General features: G+C 38.0%; 1 protein-coding gene across 2 annotated transcripts in view; it reads right to left on the bottom strand.

The window, feature by feature from the left end:
* The window catches only part of LOC124143708, a 42567-nt gene extending 18606 nt beyond the window's left edge, over positions 1-23961 (bottom strand). The window contains exons 1-3 of one of the 2 annotated variants that reach the window (XM_048388298.1): positions 23885-23961; positions 16278-16330; positions 3516-3637 (exon numbers count right to left, since the gene is read on the bottom strand). In XM_048388298.1, the coding sequence (XP_048244255.1) occupies positions 3516-3637; positions 16278-16330; positions 23885-23960 (251 nt within the window). In that variant the 5' untranslated portion in view covers position 23961. Of the gene's footprint in view, positions 1-3515; positions 3638-16277; positions 16359-23884 lie in introns of those variants that run through there. The other variant, XM_046512767.2, reaches the window with a different exon arrangement.
* Positions 23962-24845: the final 884 nt, after the last annotated feature.

Raw genomic sequence — 24845 nt, 5'->3', positions numbered from 1 at the left:
ACCTCCGCTATGTGCATTTGACCATAATGTCTACTCGCATACCCAGCACTGCGCCAGGAACGTACCAGACGTCTCAGCCGCTTACCTGTCAATATCATTGCAAGGAGAGTACGTACTCCCGCTAACAGTGTGTGTGGCAGGCTCAAGTCTTTGTACATATGTACATAACTTTTAGTTAAGATTTATTAGTTAGTAGTTCGGTTATATGGCCTTGTTACCATTTTAACTTATTAGTTTATTACGATATTTACATTATAAGAATATATAATTAGTTATGTTTTATACCTTAGTATTTTATACCTTAAACATTCATTTCATAGCTCTGTAACATTAAGTAAGCTTACTCTCAGCCTGACTTCCACTTATTGTCACACTGCATGCTTTTGACTTTCAGCACTCTTTGCCCCAGCGCGCCCCGGCCCAGTCTATTGTCTTGTTGATAGGCCAAGCTGGCCATACATGTAGCTACAGCAATGTTTAGATGTTGAATTTTACAAAATCAGTTGCTACTTTCATCTCACAAGTAAAGAGCATATACTTGGCGAGATTTATTGCCCTACTGAGTCCGTTTCTCATCATGTGAGGATTTGCATATGTGAAGGCATTTATTCATACTTAAGGCTGGTTGATCATTTATTTTATGATGTTGTATATATGGATGGTTTCTAATTATTGCGATTAGAAATAATATATATTGTAGAATAAATTGTTAATTTGATTTATTAGAAACAAAATGTATCTTGTATGTATTGATAGTTCTTGATGAACTCACGGTTCAGTGAGTTATTATCATCAGTATAATTAGATAGTATTAAAACTCAAAACCTAGATATGTATAAACTAAGCATTATATGTTAAACCCCTCTGTACAGTAATGAAAAGTAAATGTATGTCTGTATGATTGATTGATATGTCTTGGTAAGTGCAGGTGTATAAGTGTTGTATGTCTGATATAAGTGGCTGTTGTACTATATATTTTTTATACATTATTTTACCATAGGATATCACTTGTATATAGTATTCTGCATATGTATTTCTTTATTATGCAGATTTGTCAGTGGAACCGTTCGCCGTGTAATCATTGTTACCGGTATTACCAGTACAGATCTCACCTATCAGGTATGTAATGTCATCTTAGATATTGTATAAATATTCTATCTTTCATGATTTATAATTCTTACCAAAGTTACATACAGTATGCTCATTATCACTTTATTAACATATTAATATATTTTGTATCTCTGTAGTGATGTATTGATGTATTGTACAGATACTGTACCTCATCTAGTACTGCACGTAAGTGCTATTTATTTAATGAAAGTGATATCTATATTTCAGAAATTTAAAGAGTAACTATAACAGATTGTAGATATTTATTAGATTCTATGTTAAATTTGCTTATGTTGTGCTTTCATTGTTTCAGGCTGAAGTAAGTACGTACGTACATTCGTACCTTCCAATATAAATAAACGTCATCAGCCTCACCCCCACAGCTGTTTGTGATTATTTGGCCAGTAAATCGCCTTCTCTACTATCGGCCAACTCAAGCACACTTACATGTGGAGTACTAATTAAACATTCCAGTAATGTTACACGCCACGATATCAGTTTTATTTGAAACTTGCTAATAATATTGATCGACTTAAAAACAGTGCATTTTGCACATACAGAACAATTATTGTTTCGCAGTGAAATGAAACATGAAATCTTAAGTTTTCTAATCACCTTTTATTATCCCACAATTATATATTTAAATACAGAACAATTGAAGGTAAACAACTCCACGAATGTAGTAGTATTTCCTTTTTTAAGTCAGTCCCAATATGACTGGAGGTTAAACTATACCCAACGATGTCATACCGGCTATGATGACCATCGTCAGTCTAATCATGTTTTCTAACGTCTAGCCACCATTATGATTGATGCTAGACTCCTTTAAAGATTAATCAACATGCTTTTATAACAAAAAAATTAAGGAAAAGCACGTGCATTTCAGCGTTCTTTCCGATAAGCTGATGCGTTTGCGACAGTTCATATCCCGAAAACAAAAATTATAACAAACAGTCACTGCACAGTGTTCCTGAATGTGCACTGTCAACGTCAATCCGCGAAGTAAATGACATTATTGTTGTTTTTTAACTACAAAACCGACAATCCATAAACAGTTCTTCTAACAATACATAGCAATTATCCCCCTTTACCAACATATACAAAGAAACTCAGTGATCAACTAAACCACTGCATTATGCACATACATAATAATCATAATCATAATAATAATAAACGAATACATAACAATTATATCCCTTTACCAATGTATTCAAAGAAAAACAATTTTGGAAATATCATGTTTACAAATTTGTAAATTTTTGGATATAACATCTGTCCAAAATTGAATATTTTTGGATATATCATCTATCCAAAGCATATACAAGCTTGTATATCTGGAATTTTTGTGGCAGTGCGTGCATCCTAGTCACAAGTACAAACCAGTCCTAATAAAGCAGCCCAATATAAATATATGATTAATTTATAGAAAATGTTTCTAATCCTTTATCCTTTCTATTTATTGATATAGGCTCATACTAACTTTGAATGAAAACTACTTTTTTTGTAGGTCAGGTGTATTTGTTATGAAAAAAATCAATATTGTCATTTTGATATTCCCCAAACACGAAGTCTGGCATTGGATCATAATCAAACATCTCAAAGTCACGCTCAAAAATCTTCCTCAGTTTGACCTTAGCATGATAGGTAAGTGAGCCATATGCCTGTCTCAGTGCTCTATTTCTCCCTTCATGTAGAATGCTAGGCTCTGACGCATTGTATGCTTTTTGTGCTAACTCATTGAAACGTTCAAATGTAATTTTGGTGTCATTTGCTTGGAAAGGAAATGGAATCTCTTTTGATATCATCCCTGAATCTGACATGTTTTCCAGTGCGCCCGGAGTCCTTCAATAAATGACACCCCACATTGTTCCATTTCGACCCGTCTTGAAAAAAACACAAGACGTGTACTGGAGGAAATCATTGCAGACTTACCATGGAAACCATATTTTAGTATAGCTTCCCTCGTAGTCTTATAGTCAAGCATACCCATAGCGTCACTCACAAACACCATGTCATCTCGAAATGTCTCCAGCTTCCCTATGTACGTATATTCAGTCTCACAGAACTTACAATGTTCACTGATTGGCATAAAATGGGGATCAATATTTTGTTTGTGGTCATGCTGGTAAATAAAGTAATTCACGAACTCGGCAAAACTTAAGTCATGTCCACAACGTAAGCTTCCAGTTCTGGAAGCGTTGCCCCGCACCACCATCAGGGCAGGCTTTCCCACACTCTTCCAATAATATGGATTGATACAGTACATTTTATCAACATATCCTGAAAATAATCTTGTGTATGGATTTCTAACGAACGCGATCATTGTGCTAGATTTTCTCAGTTGTGAGCTGGATCCAATGGAAATATCGTTATTGGTTCTCATTCTCTTTGATCCATCTGGAGACGGTGTATACCCAAACCGGTTGCAGGTGTCTTTCAGAAGTTTTCTCCTCTGAGCAAATCTGCTTTCAAGTTGCACTTTCATCTGAGGGCTTTGTTGCAGCGGTGACATGAGGTTTCTCTGGGCCTATAAACAAACATAAACATTATATAATTAAAGAACATGTACATGTTTGCTGCATATGTATATTGTCAATACATACATACATACATACATACATACATACATACATACATACATACATACATACATACATACATACATACATACATACATACATACATATAATAGACATATAACGGCAGTTCCTAGCTATTAAATGGCGGTCTTTCAAGTATCGAGTCTGTCCCAGACAAACCGATAATAGATATCATGAGCAACGTGGCACGCTATCAGGCATGCTATCAACCGAACCTTAATAGCATTACATACATTAAAAGAAATGTATGTTTACTGACCTGAACTTCGAATAAGACAGACCAGTGAAACCCCTCAACTTTCTGAAGGTCAACTTTTCCTTTTAGTCGAGCAATATTCCAACAGCTACAGCCTTTGGTGTCTACATTTCACAACATTTGAGTCACCCCTCGCATGTGGATATGTAGAATGAGAATAGCGAGATTCCAGAAATCTGCTATCGTTTCCAAAATCGGAACATTGTTTTTATGATACTTGTATTTGAAAGCAAAATCTGCAATCCTTCATAACCACCCAGGTCTATGAACATGTTTGGGGGATGCGTTTCTTTTTTTGAAGAGTGTTTGGTGTTTGTATATGCATCTAACGTATCACACATCCGACATCACACACTATATCATGAGCATGTGTTTATGGACACCAGGTGTTCGGCAAGAGGAGAGCGTGTCCTGCCCCACCGGATGCACCCGTCACACACACACACACATTCAAAGGCAACTGTTCATTTGAACAGAACTTTCAAACATATTGTACATATTGTATCAAAATAGGGAATTGCATCGGACATCATGTTTGTGACTGATGTGTATCAAATGTGGAAGCGTCCTCCACATGAGACCTTGAGTGTTGAAACCTTGATGAAACACCTCTTGAACAGGAGTTGTATGATATTCTTTTAAATCTTCTCAGCAAATGGATGTTTGACTGAACCTCAAAAGTTGTGAAATGTAGTCGACACCAAAGGCTGGAGCTGCTTGAATATTGTTTGACATAAAGGGAAAGTTGACCATTGGCATATTGAAGTCATCACTCTTGCCATACAGTATTGAGGAGAGTTTGTGTCACTTTGAATCTTCACAAACTCAGCAATAGACAAAATCGACCATGGTCCGATCTCAGCTAGTGCTCAGACATCATTTCAAGGGACTGTAAATTCTTTGATTCAGCATCCAGATCTTCTCAATTTTGGAGTTAAACAAGCATGTTCTCAGACATTGACAGTGTTAAACAGCAAGACACGACCAAACAGGTACACCTTAGTACCACCTGTTGTTGCAATCAGGGCCATTGTACCAATGTCTGACAGTACAGGACATGGATCAGCCTTTGCCAAGCCTGACTTTGTCATGAGTCTTTCACAGGTTTGACAGCATTTCCACCTTGCCATTTGACTGCGAATATCTCCATGGTGATATTTGGTGAACAAAGTCACAGCTGCCAGCAAACGGTTCAAAAGCACCTGAGTTTAATGGCGTATCATTATAGGCCATCATGCAATCTGGTATTCAATGTCTTGCACATTGGACTTTGAGATTCTCAATAACCTCAGCATGCTTGCCATGTAGGCAATCAACTTCAAAGTAGTCAGAAACATACATGTTGTTCACTTTGATGAGATAGACCCACTGTTCAAATTCAGACATATCAAAGTCAATTTTCTTCCACGGACGACATGGGATTCGCAGCCAATCAGCGGTTCCTTGCTTTGACAGAAATCTCACATATGCGCATACATTCTCGAAAATCAATATGGCTGGAATGTATCCTCTCAATAATATCGTTTTGTATACTCTTTGGTATGACCGGACGGCCTCTTGGTCGAGTGGTAGAGAGTCTGCCCGGAGACCTGAAGGTCCGGGGTTCGATCCCCGCCCGCGTGCGTCATACCAAAAGTTGGTACTTGTTGTTACTCTGTCTGGCGCTCGACATTAAGGGGCTAAAACAAGGACTGGTCGGCTCGGAGTCAGCATATTGTGTCTGAGTGAGGTATTCATGTTAAACTGCGGCATTGTATCTCAGTGGGCTAGCACTAAAAATCGGCATGAGTCCGGACTAGTACAAGCAGCCATACACACACACACGTGCATGCACGTCATTATATAAGTGCAATAATCTTGGACGTGACGTCAAACTCCATTTCACCTTACCCCACCTTTGGTATGACCACACGTTCACCCCTGATGATGATGTTATTCTGCACAAACAGTTTTCAGTGCCAGCATGCCGACACCTGAATAATCTGCTTCCTGTATCTCTGAAAACCTCTTCTCAGAGATTGAAACTTACTCTGGCATTTGGATGGATTTGTACAATCGACTGTATGCAGAGATTTCTATTGGATATGGAAAGAACACGTCCCATTTTAATTCTGGAAACCTATGTGTCATGACACATGATTCGACTCATTTTAACTTAATTCAACTAATTTGTGGCGTTATTAAAATATTTCGCCCATTGGCGAGAACATTTTCCTTTGCTCAAAACTCGTGTTTTTCTTAAACAAATACATAAAGGTTTGTCTACAAGCATCATGACACATGATTAAACGCATTTTAACTCAATTCAACTAATTTGTGGCGTTATTAAAATTTTGCGCTCATGGGCGAAAGGGTTGGGCCCATGCACGAGAATATTGTTCTTTGCTCAAAACTCATGTTTTTCTTTGGCAAATACATAGAGGTTTGTCTATTAGCATCATGACACATGATTCAACTCATTTTAACTTAATCCAACTAATTTGTGGCGTTATTAAAATATTTCGCTGGGCAGGCCCATGGACGACATAGTTTAAATTTTAAGTTTACGAGGTAGCCTAGTGGTTAAAGTGTTCGCTCGCCACGGCGAAGACCCAGGTTCGATTCCCGACATGGGTACAATGTGTGAAGCCCATTTCTGGTGTCCCCCGCCGTGATATTGCTGGAATATTGCTAAAAGCGGCGTAAAACCATACTCACTCACTCACTAAGTTTTCGAAGATTTTTTAAACATTTTTTCTTCCTTTTATGTACCCATGAGAACAGCATGTTCAATTTTGTAAATACCTTTGACAGAGATTGGCCACAGCATGGAAAGTTTCTAGACAAATGGGTTTTCAGAATTAAAATTGGACGTGTTAAAGGGATTCATCGCTTTATATATTCTCCCTCTTCTCCCTTCTGCTTCATCATGTGTGGCCAAGTGTGTCCGCCACATACATCAGCGACCTTTTCACAAGGCTACTTTCATGTCAAACTTTTAAAGACGCAACATCATCGTCATTTTAGCATGCTATGCAAGTTTTGTTAAGGATTGCTGATTTATGATCTACCTCGACATGCACTTTCGTACCATCGATATAGTGTTCAAACCTTTCCATGCCAACCACAACAGATAACATCTCCTTTTCAATCTGGGCGTAATTTTATTCAGATGTTGTAAGATGTTGAAAGAGCTTGTGAAGCATGTACCACAGGTAGTCCTTAAATGAGAGACACACCCACGAATCTATTTTGTGAAGCATCACACTGTATTTCGGTTTGACCAGAGCCACCAAAGAACTTCAAGACTGGTGGTTCAGACAAGATATTCTTCATTTCCTTAGGAGACATTCCATGAATGTGTTCATCCCACAAGAAGTGATTACCATCAATCAACAACGCACATAGTGGTCAAGTGATTTGACAGATTTGGTGCAAACTTCTGAAGAAAGTTTACCATTTCAAGGAGACGTTGCGCTCATGCTTGTCAGTTGGTGCAGGCATTTTAGCTATTGTCTCTATAAGAACTGGGACCAAATTTGAAATGTTTGATTGGCATTACTTAGAAGTTGACGGATGACAAAGTAGACACAATATATTGATAACAACTTCTTTAATACTGTAAAGGCAACGTTTCGGTATAGATCCTTATACCGTTGTCAAGCAAGACTATCCAAATTTGCTGACCCGGAATCGAGTACCCATTACTGTTATGGATTTAGAGTTCTTCCCCTTATGCTCATATCCCCGTCATCAACAACGGCTGAGAATACGAGGAAAATATTAATGGAGATAACTTGATTTTTCCAATAGTCATTATTAACGCCAAAAAATATTTGACAAAGAGAGTTCAGTTTCGAGAACAGCTATTTTCACCTTTGCGCAGAAACTACTTGACCATATATTTTTATCATTGCATCGATGTTGTTAATGAAGAAAATTCACTTGAAAGATCTTAAATAAATCCGGGGATTTAGTATTGAAAAGTTACATGTATTAATACTGCAGTTTCAAAGACCAGTTCAATAAACAAAATGATAATAGTGTATATATATCGAAAAAAGAAATAGTTTCTTATTTTAATACTTAATAGTATAAAGACCAGTTGTACACGGAAAAAGTTGCATTGGCGCCTAAAAGGTTTCCAACGTTGAGCTTGTTTGTGGGACTAGGCCCACGAGAGTTTTGCGTCACACTTAACCCATTATACACGCCTCCAACTCACAAAATTGGGAAGAAAATTATCATGGCGATGTACGAGAACGAGAAAAAGATGCTAATATCCAAATTAAAATCACAAACAATGGCCTTTACAACCGACATGTGGACTAGGTTGAACACAGTGGCTTACGTTACTGTAACTGGTCATTACATTTCTGACGACTGGAAGCTGCAAAATGCAATGATGGCCACAACGGACCTCCATAACCAGCACACTGGGTTTAATATCGCAGAAGCACTGACCATTATTGCAAAGCAATTCCAGATTCACAAAGTAATATCACAGCGCTTCAAACATGCTGCAGACCAGCATACATCAAGCGTGAACAATGTTTTGCACATAAGCTGCAGTTTGCAGTCCAGAATGGACTGGACAGCACCGCCATTACGTTGCGTTCTTCAACAAATCAATTCCAGCATCAAATGCCCTAACTGAACACCAATAGAAGCTGGGCCAAAAAACAAAACAGTGGTTTAAGATGCTCTGACATGGTGGAATTCCAACTATGTCATGATAGAAAAACTGATCTCAAAACAGTGCTTACTGACCGACGTTCATCAAACACAAACAACTTAGTTTGAAGGAGAACCACTGGATTCTTGTTGACCAAATGTTGCCCATCTTAAAACCATTGAAGTAAGACTAGTTCTATGGATGAACGACTTCTTTATTGCAATTAGTGCGACGTTTCGGTGTAGATCCTAACACCTTTATCAAGCAAGTGATGGATAGTGCTTACTTACTTACTTACTTACTTACTTACTTACTTACTTACTTACTTAGGAGATTTAACGTGCGCTTTCCGACTGATGCGTATTTCGCACACGGGCCCGGCCAGGCCATTTAATGTGTTTCCGAAAGGGGCGAAAGTGGTCTGTGCAACCCAAGAGGGGGGTTTAGGGGTTGCTTATATAGAATTTGGGAATTTTGAGATTTGGAATAGATGCCGATGGGGTTGGGGAGGAGAACAAAGGGAGCTGGGTATGGTGGATGTTTGTTTGTATATGTGATTTTGATTTGGTAGGTTATTGTGTTTTTAGATGCGTTTTATTAGTTCCGTTTTGATTAAGAATACGCCTAAGGCCTTGAAGTTTTCTAGTTTATTTTGTGGGTTTAGTATTGCTTCTAGAGTGAAAGCCTTGTTTAGATTGAGGATGGTTTGTAATGCGGTTCGATGTGTTAGGTAGTGTGTGCAGTGGATGAGTGAGTGTTCTGGGGTTTCTGGTTGTTTGCAGTGTGGGCAGTTACCTGTAGTGTGTTTTTTTTTTAAATTTTAGGTGGTTATTTAGGTTGGTGTGTCCTGTTTGGAGTTTAGTGATTACTCTGTCGATTTTTTTTTGATGGATGGAGAATTTTTGGTTTGGTTAGTGGTTTGCTGAGCACTTTTTTGATTTGGCTATTTGAGTTTAGATATAGGTTATGCCATTTTTGTGATTTTTTGCTTGTTTACACTTTTAATTTCTGATTTTGAGATGGGTAAGTTTAAGCTTATTTCTGGGATTTTGAGGGATAGTTTAGCTGCTTTTTCGGCGTTTTCATTACCGTATATTCCTACGTGGGCGGGTATCCACAAGAAGGTTATTTGTTTGCCTGCCTTAGTTGGGTCGTTGGAGTTTTTAAGTATTTGATTGATTAATTTAGGTCGGTTTTGGGTATTTTTGTTTTGGAGGGCTTGCAGTCCACTTAGGGAGTCGGTAAGTATTAGGATTTTTTTTGTGGTTTTATGGATTCTTGATTATGGAGGGCTGAGGCCATGCCCATTAGTTCTGCCGTGAATATTGATTGGTTGTTTGGGAGTCGGAAGGATTGTGTGGTTTTAGTTGGTTGTGTGGTATGGACTCCGAAACCTGTGTGTTTTGAGGTCGGATCTGAGGATCCGTCCGTGTAAATGTGACACCAATTTGGCCAATTTTCGTGTATGTATGCTAGTGTGGTGGTTTTAGCTATCTTTGGGTCGGTTTGTTTATTTATTTGGCTAGCTAGTGTTGTGTCTATTTTGGGTATTTTAAGTTTAGGGGTGAAGATATTTGATTGTTTGCAGTTTTGTTTAAGATTTTTAATTTGGTGTTCATTTAGGTAGTTTGTTATTCTTTGGGATATTGGGGTAAGTAAGGGGTGTTTACCAGCTAGAGCTTGGTTTTGGGGGCCGATGTTTTGGTTTATTAAGTTTTGGATGAGAGGGTTTGATTGGGACGCGGCCCAGAAATTTAAGCTTAGCTGTTCCCTGCGTAGACTTAGTGGCATTTCTCCTGTTAAGGCCTGAAGTGAGGTGTAGGAGGTGCCATGTTGGGTGCGTGTAATTAGTTGAGAGCCTGATATTGTATTGAGTCAAGTTTTTAAGATAGAGAGTTGTTTAGGGTGTTGTATATGGCGCAGCCGTAGTCTAGTTTTGATCTAATTAGTGATATGTAGAGAGAGAGGAGGGTATCTTTGGAGGCTCCCCAGTTAGAGCCAGTTAGGCATCTTAGGGTGTTTAGGTCTTTTCTGCATTTAGTTGTTAGGTTTTTGATGTGAGCATCCCAGGTGAGATGTTCATCGAAAATAAGTCCTAAGAATTTGGTTTATTTTTGAAATTTGATTGTTTGATTGTTTAGCTGGAGGATTGGGGAGGCGGGTTTCATGTTTTTATGTTTGAATACTATTCCTGTTGTTTTTTCTGAGTTAAGGGAGAAGCCCCATTTGTCAGCCCATTGTTGTATTTTATTAAGAGATTTTTAGAGTAAATTTTGGGCCATTTAAATGCATTTAGTGCGGATCCAGATGGCTCAATCATCCGCGAATTTTGATGTGTTTACTTTAGGGGATAGGCCCTCGAACAGATCGTTTATTATTATATTGAAGAGAGTGGGGCTGAGGATACTGCACTGGGGAGTGCCATTTTCTAGGGGGCATTGGTCCGATAGAGTTTGGTCTATACCCACTGTTATTTTACGATTGTTTAGGAAGTCCTGGATGTAGTTTATTATCTGACCTTTGAGTCCTATTTTTTTAAGTTTTTGTATTAGCCCATCGTGCCATACCATGTCGAAAGCTTTAGAGAAGTCTAAGACGATGCCTGTGGTATATTGTTTATTTAGTTGTCCTGTCTTAATATCTTGTTCTAGTCGGGCGAGGTTATCTAGGGTTGAGCGGCCAGGAGTGAAACCGCTTTGATCTGGGTTTATGATGTTATTTTGGGTTAAGTAATGTTGTAATCTATTTTTAGCCATTGATTCCATTACTTTACATAAGTTTGAAGTTAGGGATATTGGTCTATATGAGTTAGCTTGATTAGCTGGTTTATTAGGTTTAGGGATTGGTATGACTAGGGCCTGTTTCCAGGGGGTAGGAACCTGTCCGTTTAGGTAGATGAGATTGTATAGTTTGAGTAGTGCCCTCCAAAGATACCCTCCTCTCTCTCTCTACATATCACTAATTAGATCAAAACTAGACTACGGCTGCGCCATATACAATACCCTAAACAACTCTCTATCTAAAAAACTTGACTCAATACAATATCAGGCTCTCAAACTAATTACACGCACCCAACAAGGCACCTCCTACACTTCACTTCAGGCCTTAACAGGAGAAATGCCACTAAGTCTACGCAGGGAACAGCTAAGCTTAAATTTCTGGGCCGCGTACCAATCAAACCCTCTCATCCAAAACTTAATAAACCAAAATATCAGCCCCCAAAACCAAGCTCTAGCTCGTAAACACCCCTTACTTACCCCAATATCCCAAAGAATAACAAACTGCCTAAATGAACACCAAACTCAAAATCTTAAACAAAACTGCAAAAAATCAAATATCTTCACCCCTAAACTTAAAATACCCAAAATAGACACAACACTAGCTAGCCAAATAAATAAACAAACCGACCCAAAGATAGCTAAAACCACCACACTAACATACATACACGAAAATTGGCCAAATTGGTGTCACATTTACACGGATGGATCTTCAGATCCGACCTCCAAACACACAGGTTTCGGAGTCCATACCACACAACCAACTAAAACCACACAATCCTTCCGACTCCTAAACAACCAATCAATATTCACGGCAGAACTAATGGGCATGGCCTCAGCCCTCCATAATCAAGAATCCATAAAACCACAAAAAAAATCCTAATACTTACCGACTACAGTGGACTACAAGCCCTCCAAAACAAAAATACCCAAAACCGACCTAAATTAATAAATCAAATACTTAAAAGCTCCAACGACCTAACTAAGGCAGGCAAACAAATAACCTTCTTGTGGATACCCGCCCACGTAGGAATATACGGTAATGAAAACGCCGATAAGGCAGCTAAACTATCCCTCAAAATCCCAGAAATAAGCTTAAACTTACCCATCTCAAAATCAGAAATTTAAATCGTAAACAAGCAAAAAATCACCCAAAAATGGCATAACCTATATCTAAACTCAAATAGCCAAATCAAAAAAGTACTCAGCAAACCACTAACCAAACCAAAAATTCTCCATCCATCAAAAAAAAATCGACAGAGTAATCACTAAACTCCAAACAGGACACACCAACCTAAATAACCACCTAAATTTTTTTTTAAAAACCACTATAAGTAACTGCCCACACTGCAAACAACTAGAAACCCCAGAACACTCACTCATCCACTGCACACACTACCTAACTCATCGAACTGCATTACAAACCATCCTCAATCTAAACAAGGCTCTCACTCTAGAAGCAATACTAAACCCACAAAATAAACTAGAAAACTTCAAGGCCTTAGGCGTATTCTTAATAAAAACGGAACTAATAAAACGCATCTAAAAACACTATAATCTACCAAATCAAAATTTCATAAACAAACAAACATCCACCATACAATGCTCCCTTAGTTCTCCTCCCCAATCCCATCGGCATCTATTCCAAATCTCAAAATGCCCAAATTCTATATAAGCAACCCCTAAAGCCCCCTCTTGGGTTGCACAGACCACTTTCGCCCCTTTCGGAAACACATTGAAAGGCCTGGCCGGGCCCGTGTGCGAAATACGAATCAGTCGGAAAGCGCACGTTAAATCTCCAAAGTAAGTAAGTAAGTAAGCACTATCAATCACTTGCTTGATAAAGGTGTTAGGATCTACACCGAAACGTCGCACTAACTGTAATAAAGAAGTTGTTCATCCATAGAACTCGTCTTACTTCATCACACCAACTTCTAAATGCCACTCAAAGAAGTTAAAACCATTCGTTTCAAACACTGTAAACACCCGCAGCTGTCCGATCTTGACAGCAACAAAGTTTGGGATTTCAAAACCAAGGTCGCTAACTGTCCACACGAAACGTCTCTTGTCTAATAGCGAGAACAGCCACCTGTCACCTGGGATTGTAGCTAGCATTCTAAATCGGCAATACAACCTACGCCGCAAAATGCCCCGAGTCCTTCACTCACGTCAAGGAACTCTTGTCATAGGCTGTGAACAAACAATAGTGTCCGTCTCAGACAAATATCAATGTTACAGATGAATCAAGATAAGCTGAGCACTGGTGAACAAATGTTGAGAGCGTGAAGAACAGACCAGGAGAGCCACCTGTGAAGAGGATCTCATGTGCGACATCGTTGCGATTGAAGAGGCATCTGAGGTAGAATCTAGTTATCTTTCTGATCCACATAAGAATACGCGACTCAACAACGCTACCCTTATCTTACAAGGTTGGCCTGACACTGTTTTTGCATACTAGCAACGAGTCATTTTCCCGAGGCAAGGGCGTTTACCGACTATCAAAGTCCAGTTCCCACACTTGCCGAACTAGGCTGGAATTTCCAGGCTCGATCGTTGCGCAAACAGTGGCCATTACGAGTTATTTGCCTCTTCTGTGTCCCTCCTATTGACCAAACAGATTCCATCACACATATCACATGCATTTGCTTGAAACAAAATGGCGGCTTCCAGTCAAAACGTTCTGATTGATAATCAAGTTCTATATTTTGAAAAACGGGTCTTACCCCGCAAAGTGCATTACATCACTTGAACACCTTGATTAAAAACAAGAAAAGACTTGGAAAGTGTCGACGCCAAGTTGGCGGAACACATGCTTTGCAAATCCGGCAGTTGACTGATATCTGCAAGTTGAAATCCATGTAGTTCGATATGCGATTTTGATTGGACAATGCCTAGACTCGTTAGTCCAGGCAAAATGTAACTCCGGAATCCAGCCAAGTTCGGCAAGGATTGAAACTGGACTTTTATAGTCGGTTAACTCCCTTGCCACGGGAAGATATTCTTGGTGAAAACGTCAACTAGGACTCTTAACTGAATACCGACGGTAGTGCTGAATGGAGCCACCAAAGCTTCCAGCCAAGTTCGGCAAGGGTGGGAACTGGACTTTTATAGTCAGTTAAACCTCGGGAAGATGGCAGCGAGTGTACCCTCAGAGAATTCTGTTTCAGCTGGACTAACGATCACCATGCAACGATCCAGTCTTGAACCCGATGTGGGAGTTGATATCATAGTTTTATTGATTGGTGTCAATGATTTTAGTGAATCAGAACTCATAGGCCAATACATTCATAGTTGATATTTCTGTGTATGTTGTTTAAAATTTTTCATTGGAGAATTAAGGTTGAAATATTTTTTTAAGTGTTGTGTCATTTACAATTCACACAAAATAAAATAGACATACTGATGAAATTACAATTCAATGTGTATTAATTGTAAAAAATCATTATCAATGGAAAAAAAAGATAAAATAATTAAGATTGCACATTATTTAGATTAAATAAAGTATACAGTACGCATTGTATTGGTGACTCAATATAACAAAAATAAATTACATATATTCGATGATATGATAAAATCAGTATTTGAGCACGAAGTAAGAATTTCCAAGAATTGTAATTTATTTTTATCATTATCTACTCACTATGCCAAATAACATTAAGCTTTGCATTTTTCTGAAAGTGTGAAACGGTCATAACTTGCCTTTGCTTTGATAGCCAAGATTATTTCTATCTCTGATTAGCTGAACACTCGTAGGTGTGTCTGAATAAGCCAATAGTGGCGATTGGCAAAATCGAAAGCAAATGCAATTGAGGTTTACTGAGAAAACATTATGTGAATTGCAAAACTTCCTCATCGATAACATCTATGTTAAGACATTTAGGCAAGAAGAAGGAATCCCCAGGGGCACCAATTGTGCTCCCCTTCATGCTGATGTGTGTCATATGCAGATGAATTGGAATTTCTGCTAGCATTGGCAAACTTTCCATCCAATGATTTACACATCTGAACTAGAAATACAGGTGACCAGTATGACAAGAGGAATGACTTCAACTTTCCAGTAGTCAACTTTCATTTTATGTCGAACAATTTGCCTCTGTGTGTGTGTGTGTGTGTGTGTGTGTGTGTGTGTGTGTGTGTGTGTGACGGGTGCCACTGGTGGGGCAGGATACGCGGACACACTATTTGATAGAGATTCATAAATACATGCTCATGATATAGTCGGAATAATGCACTGAGTGCGGAGTTCAACAACAATACGAGCCATCAACATGTTAAAGGGAGAGCTTCAAGTAGTGTAATTTACATCACGAGCTGCCGAGTCCACGGTGTGCAACACGTTCCTATAAATGAACAACTTGGATGAAATGGTTTTCGTGCAGGAAAATTTGAAATATTAAAGTTGAAAACATCGAGATACTGGAACATTTTAGGAAACTTTGTCCGAGAATGTTACTTAAATTTATTTGGACTTTGGCTGTCTTGATATCTTTGGGATGCCAGAAAAAGAGTCAATACATTAACGTTGGCACTAAGTTGGTTAGAAAGACTGCCAATGTCTTTATTTTGACATTACATTGGAATTGGAATTTACGTAATTTATATCTTGTTTGTTGTTTAACGCCGCACTCAGCAGTGTTCCTTCTATATGAGGGCGGTCTGAAAATAATCAAGTCTGGACCAGACAACCCAGTGATTGTCACCATGAGCATCGATCCACGCAATTGGGTTACGATGACATGCATCAACCAAGTCAGCGAGCCTGACCACCCGATCCCGTTAGTCGCCTTCTACGACAAGGATAGTCGCCTTTTACGGCAAGCATGGGTTGCTGAAGATCTATTCTATCCCGGATCTTCACGGGTTAATTTTAAAGAGCCGACCTCAATATTATCGCTTGACGAAACTGCCGGAGACAACCGTTGTAAAGCATGATCTGAAAAAGTGTTACAATTAATTATCTGATGATATGTTTGGTTGTTATTTAACGCCGCGGTCTGTAAACACTCGAGTATGGACCCGACAATCCAGCGATTGACATTACGAGCTTCGATCCACGCAACTGGGATACGATGACATACATCAACCAAGTCAGCGAGCCTGATCACCCGATCCCGTTAGTCGCCTCTTCCGACAAGCACAGTCGCATTTTGCGACAAGCATGGGTTGCGGAAGTCTTATTCTAACCCTGATCTTTGTAATTAATTGTATTTAACTCGAATGGAGCAATATGTGACAGAGATACATGCATAACTAGATGCAGCTGTATTTTGACCACAACAATCTCCTACATGTACACATTAGCGCTCCTATTATGGACACTTATATAAGCCGTCCCGTTGCTTTATGTTTGCAAGGAAATAACATTGCAAAGGCCGTACCTTGGCAATAGCACTTGGCAACAGAGGGGAAGTAGTGTGGAGTCACTGGAGTGGACCCTTATAATGATCCTACAGTCAATCGGTTCAGGAAATTAACAATGTATATCTTCTGGTTTGTGTTTTTTTATATTTTGTTTGTTGTTTAACGCTGCATTCAGCAATATTCCAGCTATATGACGGCGGTCTGCAAATAATCAAGTATGGACCAGACAATACAGTGATTGACGTCATAAGCATCATAACAGAACAGAACTTTATTTACGCTCAGGCCGGGATCCTCGGCATATGAGGTACAAATTTGCAAACAGTAAATACATAAGATGGCGGGATGGTTTACATGGAAGATTTTACAGTTTTCATAATGACATTACAGAATGTACAGAGTTTCTTAATAACATTTATTTTTTACAATTAAAAAGTTCTTTAAATTTAAACATATTTGGGGTTTTAGCATATGAAATTGGAAATTATATTTTCGTTGGGTCTTGAAAAATTGACAAACAAAAATATAATGGAATTCATCACCAACGTCGCTCATGTCGCAGAGTTTACACGTACGTTCATTGACAGGGATTTCGTGCCACCTACCTAGTTAAATAGGTAAATGGTGGCACGAGGTTCTAAACAGAAGGAATTTTACAGCCAACGAGAAAGGGATAACTAATAAATACTTTTCAAGGACGAGTTCAGTTTTAAATATGCGATATGTGATACCTTTAGAAGAATGTGTAATCTCTGCATTCCATGTTTGAGTTGCTATATTAGATAATCTTAACGACATGATCGATTAAAGGACATTAGGAATAACTGTTTGTTTGCTTAACCAATAGAACCTGAAGCCCGTTTCATTGAAAATACTTTCCAAACATTTTATCCATTTTTCATCCCCCGCCACGAAGTGGAAGGGGGATATAAGAATGGTTGCCGTCCGCCCGTCCGTCCTTCCGTCCTTCCATCCGCTCGTCCGTCCGTCACATTTCGTTTCCGGAGCAGATCTTGAAAACCGTAACATATTTCTTCACCAAACTTGGCACATAGATAGGTCTAGTGGTGAACTGATGCCTTTTGATAGTTTGGGATTTAAAAAAAAAAATTGTTTTGAGTTTCCATAGCAACGACTTTGAATTAGACTGAAAATGGCGGTAGTCCCCGTTTCCGGAGCAGATCTTGAAAACCGTGCCATATTTCTTCACCAAACTTGGCACATAGATAGATCTAGTGGTGAACTGGTGCCTTTTGATAGTTTGGAATTTTCCCAAAAATATTTGGTCGGGATGGTTTACATGGAAGATTTTACAGTTTTCATAATGACATTACAGAATGTACAGAGTTTCTTAATAACATTTATTTTTTTACAATTAAAAGGTTCTTTAAATTTAAACATATTTGGGGTTTTAGCATATGAAATTGGAAATTATATTTTCCGTTGGGTCTTGAAAAATTGACAAACAAAAATATAATGGAATTCATCACCAACGTCGCTCATGTCGCAGCGTTTACACTTTCGTTCACTGACGGGGATGCTGTGCTACCTACCTAGTTCAATAGGGAAATGGTGGCATGAGGTTCTAAACAGAAGGAATTTTACAGCCAACGAGAAAGGGATAACTAATAAATACTTTTCAAGGACGAGTTCAGTTTTAAATATGCGATATGTGATACCTTTAGAAGAATGTGTAATCTCTGCATTCCATGTTTGAGTTGCTATATTAGATAATCTTAACGACATGATCGATTAAAGGACATTAGGAATAACTGTTTGTTTGCTTAACCAATAGAACCTGAAGCCCGTTTCATTGAAAATACTTTCCAAACATTTTATCCATTTTTCATCCCCCGCCACGAAGTGGAAGGGGGATATAAGAATGGTTGCCGTCCGCCCGTCCGTCCTTCCGTCCTTCCATCCGCTCGTCCGTCCGTCACATTTCGTTTCCGGAGCAGATCTTGAAAACCGTAACATATTTCTTCACCAAACTTGGCACATAGATAGGTCTAGTGGTGAACTGATGCCTTTTGATAGTTTGGGATTTAAAAAAAAAAATTGTTTTGAGTTTCCATAGCAACGACTTTGAATTAGACTGAAAATGGCGGTAGTCCCCGTTTCCGGAGCAGATCTTGAAAACCGTGCCATATTTCTTCACCAAACTTGGCACATAGATAGATCTAGTGGTGAACTGGTGCCTTTTGATAGTTTGGAATTTTCCCAAAAATATTTGGTCGGGATGGTTTACATGGAAGATTTTACAGTTTTCATAATGACATTACAGAATGTACAGAGTTTCTTAATAACATTTATTTTTTTACAATTAAAAGGTTCTTTAAATTTAAACATATTTGGGGTTTTAGCATATGAAATTGGAAATTATATTTTCCGTTGGGTCTTGAAAAATTGACAAACAAAAATATAATGGAATTCATCACCAACGTCGCTCATGTCGCAGCGTTTACACTTTCGTTCACTGACGGGGATGCTGTGCTACCTACCTAGTTCAATAGGGAAATGGTGGCATGAGGTTCTAAACAGAAGGAATTTTACAGCCAACGAGAAAGGGATAACTAATAAATACTTTTCAAGGACGAGTTCAGTTTTAAATATGCGATATGTGATACCTTTAGGAGAATGTGTAATCTCTGAATTCCATGTTTGAGTTGCTATATTAGATAATCTTAACGACATGATCGATTAAAGGACATTAGGAATAACTGTTTGTTTGCTTAACCAATAGAACCTGAAGCCCGTTTCATTGAAAATACTTTCCAAACATTTTATCCATTTTTTATCCCCCGCCACGAAGTGGAAGGGGGATATAAGAATGGTTGCCGTCCGCCCGTCCGTCCTTCCGTCCTTCCATCCGCTCGTCCGTCCGTCACATTTCGTTTCCGGAGCAGATCTTGAAAACCGTAACATATTTCTTCACCAAACTTGGCACATAGATAGGTCTAGTGATGAACTGGTGCCTTTTGATAGTTTTGGATTTATAAAATAATAATTTTTTGAGTTTCCATAGCAACGACTTTGATTTAGACTGAAAATGGCGGTAGTCCTCGTTTCCGGAGCAGATCTTGAAAACCGTGCCATATTTCTTCACCAAACTTGGCACATAGATAGGTCTAGTGGTGAACTGGTGCCTTTTGATAGTTTGGAATTTTCCAAAAAATATATTTTCAAGTTTCCATGGCAACGACTTTGACTGAAAATTGCGGTAGTCCTCGTTTCCGGAGCAGATCTTGAAAACCGTACCATATTTCTTCACCAAACTTGGCACATAATGTCATCTCGCGGTATTGAACACATTTCCATTCTTGTTGGTAAGTTCTGCATCGCTTGTGTTTATCTTCCTCCAAAAGTGTCATGGACACGGTTGTTACATTCATTGACTAACTTTATGCAGAAACACAACTCATTACAAATACAACAGTGTAACTGATCTTAAACCTACTCAACTGTATTAACACTGCCTCCTATCCTGTATATATTCTTGTCGACCATACTCTGTACTTCACTTGCTTGATAATGGTGTTAGAACCTACACCCAAATCATCGATACAAATTGTAATAAAGAAGTTGTTTGTCCATTTGTCTCATCCTTACTCTTTCCAAATACAGTTACATATTCTATCATAAACTGCAGATGGGAAACAACACCAGTAATAACTATTTTTACTGCTGCAAATAAGGCCATTTACAAAAAGGCCCAGTGAACATAGTTCACAGGAGCTAATGAATTGCACACAACCGGACATGTCATATTGGCGGGGGATATGAGTATTTCATGCTTGTTACAGCTATTATTTGTACAGACTTCAATGTATAACATTTGATATAGAATTCTTGATAACTTTTGTTCTTTGCCAGATAAGACCTTAGCCCAAAAACATACCATTCGGCATTTGATAGAACTACTTAAAGGTACTCTTCCAAGTTCTCCATACAACATTATAAAGGTGTATTTTTCTGAATAGGAAGTAATTTAAGTAGAAACAGATTCAATTTGTTTACAATTTTCAAAACCCCAGATTTCACAACCATATAATAGAATTGGTTACAATAGCATAAAAGAGATATAATTGACATTTTATGGATAGATTAAATGTTTTACTCTTACGTAATACAAAGTACATGGCCTTTATGGCAGATTCACAATTTGCTTTTAGTTTTTTGTTTTACTAGTATTGATATGTAATCTCCATTTTCTGCAGTAAAGTGAAAACATATCAAACATATTTTGTAAACTTTGATGATTAAAAGCTAACAAAACTGTATCATCTGCATATACACATGTAGTAATGCGAACAAAACAACGGAGAGATCTAACAGACCAATAAGTGACAGAGATTGAATAGAAACACTAGGGCAGTTTTGAGAATATAAAAACGATTCCAGATAATATAGAAACAATGAAAACAATATTGGGGACAGATTTTCTCCTTGACAAGGGAAATGTTCTGAATATACACCGTTTGAACACACACATGATGTAATGCCATCGTACATATAAACAATAATACGAATGAGTTTCCCATCAATACCTTGTGCTGATATTTTTTTCCATAATCCTATACGCCAAACATTGTCAAAAGTTTTTTGGAAATAAACGAAACAATTCAATACATTTTTTTCTTTCTATTTTTTAGTAAATCAATAATTGCATACATGGTAAAATTATGACCATTTGTGGAGTAGCCATGTCTAAAACCCGCTTGTGATTCTGACAGAATGTTATTACTTTCAACATAATTGTTTAATCATTTATTTATAACTGAGGTAAACAATTTTGCGAGGCAACTTATAAGACTTATGGGGCGAAAGTTTCAAGAGTCATATGTACTTTCTTTACCTTTGTAGATCGGACGAATAATTCCGTTTAACCATTGTTCGGGAAATATCCCAGTGTCAAATATAAGATTAAATAGTCTGGCATACAAGTGTAAAACTGTTGGCACCGAAGCTTATATATATTCATTGATAATGTTATCCTGGCCACATGCCTTGTTATTCTTTAGTAGTTTGATGGCGTATTCAATTTCTTGTTCGCTTATATCAGTGTTTAAAATATCATTACAATTATTGACATCAAAATTAATATCAAAATCAGTCAAATCATCAGGGATAGAGTCTACACTATCTGCGTTTAGGTTTTTGAAATAGTCAAAGAGTGTATCGATAGGTGGCAAATTTGCATCATTATCCTTTTGACTTAACATTTTCCAGAATGAGCGGGTGTCATTTATCCGTAAATTAGAAATATTGTTTTGCATTTTGAAGTGATGACTATTATAGAATTTGAGAAGGTTTTTTTTTTTTTATAACGTCGACTACAGTTTAAAAGTTGAGTTTTGTTTAGTAAACTTTTATGTTTATTAAAATTCCGTTTTGCCTGATGATACAGTCCCCTCCTGATCTTACATTGGCGTCCGAACCAGGGCTTTGATCTATTGCATCCGGGTCTACGCCGGCGGATTCAATGATTGACACGCTTCAGGCCAAATCTGATTTTGCTGTGAGTAAGAAAATGTTGTTAATATTATGTACAATAAGGTTTACATCGTCATTACAAATATCACTGGGCACCAGGAATGAATTGATTGTACAACATCGTCAGCGTGCCTCTTATCCCAGAGTTTGATTGACAGATGTCCCTTGTTGATTGGGTTTGACCTGTGATATTGTAAACATTTGTTGATTTACATTTTAAAAGTAATTTCAGAGCGCAATGGACATCAGATAAAATAGGATAAAAAAATTCAACTTCTAAATCAGAAACATATTTTAAAGTGCCTAGAGAAGAGACGGTATAATCAATGACACTACAATTTTTACAGGTATTTTTCCCAACACCCCTCTGCAATTTACAATAAACAGTGAGTTATTTTTACACATGTATATGAGTTTATGTCAATGATTATTCACTCCCCCCGAATCACTAGAACATCTTGTATCTGAAATGCCTAGGTCAGATAAGCAGTCAGATCAGTGTCTTGTACTTCATCGATTACGGTATATCATTTTTTTTTGTATACCCAGGTGTTTTGACATAACACTTTCAATATAAACGATACCACTCATATCTTAGGTTCGGGCAATAACATCTCCAACAAATATTACAGCAAAGTTATCTCTATGTTTGAAAATATCATCTTCAGTAGTATAGGTAAGGGGGCATATAGCCTGAGACCGGTACACCCACGATGCGGCCAGATTTATACCCCAATACTGCTTCTACAGGAGGGGGGGGGGGGGGGGGGGGGATTTTTGCTCTCTTCCATTAAAATGATTTTGCTATTCTACGATCGACATGTCATTAAACTAAATATTATTTGTGGTGAAAAACGAGAGGTGTCGAAACAGGATTGTATCAAAGTATAGGAAAAGAAACAAAGACGAATGCGCCCAAATAGGTGTACTCCCGAGCAAAATACGAGGCACCTCGTTGTGCACAGAGGCAGTGTTGTCTCTCGTTGTATAGTTAACACTTTAAGATAAGACATTTCATCACCAGAGCCCCCTTGTGGCCCAAAATTCCAAGATGGCCGCCAAGAGTTTGATGGCTAGACATAGAATATCAAGACACTGTTGGTCTCTGATGACATATTGGAGTGATTTGAACTTCTACATTGGGGTAAACAGACCCAGGGATGTATGTAGAATTCTCAATCATTTGAATAAATCCAATATAACCACCAAATATCAATATTTATCTCTTAAATGACACGTTTTGGCGAGTTTAGATATAAATGTTGATTGTTATTGTCTGAATCTACTTATTAACATGACAATAAAGGCTATAACATGTTTCGTTTTCATACTATGTAAATACTTGTTGGAATAAGTATGACCTATATGAGGTCCTCTCGGGATTTACGCCAACATATTTCCCAAACTGGGATTGCTTGTGACTTTTAGTATGTTGTTTTCGGGACCTTGTAGAAATGCGTTGTGGTAAAATAAATTCTGTTGCAATTTGTTCCAAGTGAAACCTTATTTTGCCTGGACTATTCGTCGCCTCTCACGACAAGCGTAGTCGCTTTTTACGGCAAGAATGGGTTGCTGAAGGCCTATTCTACCCCTGATTTTCACGGGTCTTCTGGGTTGTGAAACATGCACTTACCTTTCGTCCAGTTGAAGGCGATACATAAAGCTAGCAGGACAAGCACAAGGAGAGCGACAAGACATTTTATTCCCATGTTGATGGCGAACTGAATGAGCCTGAGTCGCACTGCACCTATAGTCAGACCTAGCTGTTACAGTAAGCACACCTGTTCACAGATCCACCAGTTTGAGAGAGCGGTACAAAAATTCAATTTCCGATAAAAAATTTTTTATAAACCTTAAAGTTATCGACAGACAGACTGACATGCATACACATTTATTCAGTAATATAAATAACCGATCCACCATTCAATTATATTTATTGCGAAAACCTCTGCTAAATATAGTTCTGTATTATATAAAGAAGGTCTATCAGTTGATTTTATGAGGTAGATACATTTTCCAGTCGTTGGATAGTCTGTGAAATATGGATGTATATATTGTTTTCTTAGATGAGAGTAGTTTCCGCATGTCATCACATAGTGTTCAACTTTCACAAACATCTCATGTTTCATCTTGAGGATTAGGCAGCTTGGGTTGTATACTCCCCAGGGAGCTGAGAATGAAAATCGAATGCTCACTGATCCATTGACCGGGGTAATAATAGTGTAGCGCAATGAGCACCCACTTGGTGAATGGAATCTGGCGCATTATAAATGCACTTTATTATTATTATTATTTTATTTTATTATATTTTTTTTTATTATTATTATTATTATTATTATTATTTTAGTGTTGTGTCTTTAATCTCAACATAGAATCGTAAAATCATTGCACCTATATTTCCTTAAATGTCACTCAATTATGGAAGGTTATCAGTGCCACGGTGTAAGAAAGATATCATCTACGTATATAATATTTTAATCGACGTAGAAGAAAGTATCATCTACTATAGTTCCGGATCAGTTATATATACCTTCTAGGTTCTCTGGGTTCTCGAGTACGAGAGATGGCGAGAAAATGATATGTCCCATTATCGC

This window comes from Haliotis rufescens, unplaced genomic scaffold (genome assembly GCF_023055435.1).
Source record: "Haliotis rufescens isolate VD_foot unplaced genomic scaffold, xgHalRufe1.0.p SCAF_7, whole genome shotgun sequence".
NCBI classification, from domain to species: domain Eukaryota; kingdom Metazoa; phylum Mollusca; class Gastropoda; order Lepetellida; family Haliotidae; genus Haliotis; species Haliotis rufescens.
The sequence above is the reverse complement of the archived record's forward strand: the minus strand, read 5'-3'. Positions and strand labels throughout refer to the sequence as shown.